Raw genomic sequence first — 3,624 nt, forward strand, 5'->3', positions numbered from 1 at the left:
TGATGCTGATGAATAGGACCCCCTGGCAGAGGTATCTGGTTGGCACTAGGGCCCCTCTATATTCACCCAGCGTGCAGATGCATAACGTGCTGTTCTCTCCTTGCCATCCAAAACCTGGGGAAGGGGGGGGGGGTCTGTGTATATTGCCTGTTGGGGAGCTCCTATTTGGGAACAGAGCTTTAGTCTAGTGTTATCATTGACCCCAGATCCATGCGCACAAAACAAAAAATCACTATTAATTTAAAAACCAGAAAATAAAATCCTGAACCTCTGCTATGAGAGATGAGCGTGCAGGAGCCAAGGTGCACAGCTAGAGAGAGGAGGGTAATGGTGTCAGATTGATAATCCCTCTGCCAGAGTTTCCTGATGCTTGCAGATGATGATAGGAAGTGCTACTGTTGTCTCTTTGTTGACAATTTCATGAAACAACTTGAGTTGTGCATGGCTTAGCAAGGAGGGGGGGGGGGGAGTGTGACGTCAGGCGGTCACGTGACGCCCCTGCTAGTATATCTTTAACTGGAAAGTAATCTATCAGCCAGTCTTTCAAAGGGGACTTTAAAAGTGGCTCTGCTACAGCCACAGCCATTATCTGGACACTACTGCTCTCCCCAGCTCCCCTCTGGACAGTTTACCATCCTCAGACCTCATCTGCAAACCGTGATATTTCCCTCACATCCTCTGGACATTGCTAAACAGCCCCCCCACCCGCCCTCCCCATTCCCCTCCCTATGCTCTGGACAATCTGCTACCCCCAGACTAGAGGGAGGGGGCACTGACTCAGGCAAACAGGAGATCAGCACAAAGCGGTGTGAATGCAAAGGATCTCTAAGCTCAGGGTGACTTGCTGCAAGTTGGGTGGCCCGAGCAGACAGCTTCCAGGACTCTCTATTATTTTGGCCTTAATTTGCTCCACTGCAAGCACAGGTCAGCCTGGCCCAGAGCTGTGATGACCCTGTCTGGAGGCAGCAGTGCCAGTGACATGTCCGGCCAGACCGTGCTGACCGCTGAGGATGTGGACATTGATGTGGTGGGAGAAGGGGACGAGTCTCTGGACAAGGACAGCGACTGCGAGAGTCACCATGACCACATGGAGGAGGACCTGGGGGGCAAGGAGCTGCCCAGGAGCCCCTCAGATAGTGCCAACGAGGCGGAGGGCAAAGGCGACCTCCAGGACGGCAGCTCTGCCATCCAGAGCAAACCCAAGAGCAGCCTGGTGAAGCCCCCTTACTCCTACATCGCCCTGATTACCATGGCCATCCTGCAGAGCCCCCAGAAGAAGCTGACCCTGAGTGGGATCTGTGAGTTCATCAGTAACCGCTTCCCCTACTACAGAGAGAAGTTCCCAGCCTGGCAAAACTCAATCAGGCACAACCTGTCCCTCAATGACTGCTTTGTCAAGATCCCCCGGGAGCCTGGTAACCCTGGCAAGGGCAACTACTGGACCCTGGACCCCCAGTCTGAAGACATGTTTGACAATGGCAGCTTCCTCCGCAGGAGGAAACGGTTTAAAAGGCACCAGCCGGACAACCTGAGGGACCAGACAGCGCTCATGATGCAGAGTTTTGGGGCGTACAGCCTGGCCAGCCCCTATGGGCGCCCATATGGTCTACACCCTGCCGCCTACCACCACCCGGCAGCTTTGCAGTATCCCTACATCCCCCCTGTGGGGCACATGCTCCCCCCAGCTGTCCCCCTTTTGCCCTCCAGTGAACTTAGCAGGAAAGCCTTTAACACCCAGCTCAGCCCCAGTTTGCAGCTGCAGCTGAACAGCTTGAGCACCGCAGCCTCAATCATCAAATCAGAGCCCAGCAGCAGACCGTCCTTCAGTATAGAGAACATTATTGGGGTGTCAGCCGCTTCCTCTGCGGGGGCACAGACTTTCCTGAGACCCCCAGTGACAGTGCAGTCCGCCCTGATGAGCCACCAGCCGCTGTCAGTAAGTAGAAGCACTGCAACCATCACCCCAATATTCAGTGTACCCACAAATCTCATATCAGGACAGTTCCTACCCACCGCAGTGGCCAAATGGCCAGCTCAATAATCCTGGGCAATCAGACTGTGAACTTGGACCCCCCCCCCTTCTTCTCCTGCAAACCAGATCGATCAGAACGAACTTTAGTGTTAAACTGTACAAATCTGGAATGCATTCTGTACAGGTAACAGCGAACTATCGATTTGTACATATTTATATCGAGAGAAAAAAAACAAAATACTTATATTTGATCGATTTTACTTTCTGGGTTTTTATTTTTTTAAGAAAATTGTAGACTAGAGCACTGAACTTTCATTTTTGTTGAAGGTTCACTCACTTTATCGAAAAATGTACAAAAGAGATTTTAAATAATACATTTTCCAGAAAATGAAGAACAAAAAAATGTCAGTCTATTAAAAAAAAAGTCTGTTTATATATGAATGGATATATATGTATTCTAAATGTTACTCCATCGTGTTGTACACAATTTTGTAAATAAATTTATAAAATGTTACTTTGCTTTCTATTTTCCATCTTTATGATTGTGGTTAGAATTATAATCGATTTCAATATTAATCAAGTATCTAGGTACTTTTTATAAAGTATATGTGAACACAAATTTGATCAATTTAATTGCACTAAATAATGGGGGGAAAAGCAGATTATCAATATTTTAACATTTCATGTTTGCTATATTGCAATGTACAATGTACACTGGTATGGCACAAATGAAATCATACAGTTGCAATCACTGTGTGTGTGTGTGTATATATATATATATATATATATATATATATATATATATATATAGATATATATATATATATATATATATATATATATATATATATAGATACATATATTGCTTCAATGGATAATTAATTTTGTTTCATTTAGCTTTTTTCCCCAGTAAACTAAAACTACTACAACTAAAAAATAATTATACACACGACAAAAGCACGCCGATAGAGAATTGTCTCTAAAAAAATGAGCATGGAGAATTATTAAATTTGGGAATGCATATATATTAAAATGAGGTGTATATATATATATATATATATATATATATATATATATATATATATATATAAACTGTTCGAGAACTATTGCCAATATTAGTTATTTTAGGACGTATTATGAATGATAAACGATAAACACATGAAGTAGACATAATGCTCATTTTTAAAACACAATATTCAAAACATATTTTAAACTTCTATTTTCAATTTCAATTGCATCGCTATCATTTTTATTTCTTTAGGATTGTGAAATACTAGACCCTGCTTTAATTTCTAACATTGGAAACCTTGTCAGTCATCTTAGCTGTATTTTAAATGTCAATTAAAAAATACTTTGACATATAAAAAAATCGGACATCAACTCACATTAAGCTACAACAAAACGCACGCAAACTGTCTATTAACATCGCATTTTGTTGGTTGCATGAATGTAAAGCTTAAATTCCCGGTCATATTTTGGAGTTATGTAATTTTTAGTCTGTGGCAAATATTATCCCCCCTACCCCCCACACACTGAGTAAACATTTATACGGCTGTGTAAATATAGCAGAATAAAACAAGCTGGCCGAAGATGAGAAGTTTATAAATAAGGATCCGCTAATTAAGTGACACTGAAGCAGGGTCACCTGCATT

The 3,624-nt window shown here is 43.0% G+C and overlaps 1 protein-coding gene across 1 annotated transcript; it reads left to right on the forward strand.

Annotated features, from left to right (window-relative positions):
* The first annotated feature begins 554 nt into the window (after positions 1-554).
* Positions 555-2,431, forward strand: FOXD3 (forkhead box D3). The gene has a single exon (XM_075184003.1). It carries the CDS (start codon positions 947-949, stop codon positions 2,039-2,041), a length of 1,095 nt encoding a protein of 364 aa, XP_075040104.1. The 5' UTR covers positions 555-946; the 3' UTR covers positions 2,042-2,431.
* The last annotated feature ends 1,193 nt before the right edge of the window (positions 2,432-3,624 follow it).

Source organism: Mixophyes fleayi, chromosome 8 (genome assembly GCF_038048845.1).
Source record: "Mixophyes fleayi isolate aMixFle1 chromosome 8, aMixFle1.hap1, whole genome shotgun sequence".
Taxonomy (NCBI): Eukaryota; Metazoa; Chordata; class Amphibia; order Anura; family Limnodynastidae; genus Mixophyes; species Mixophyes fleayi.

What these genes read in the sequence shown, in the direction of transcription:
- FOXD3 (XM_075184003.1), top strand. Translation starts at nt 947, where the DNA reads ATGACCCTGTCTGGAGGCAGCAGTGCCAGTGACATGTCCGGCCAGACC.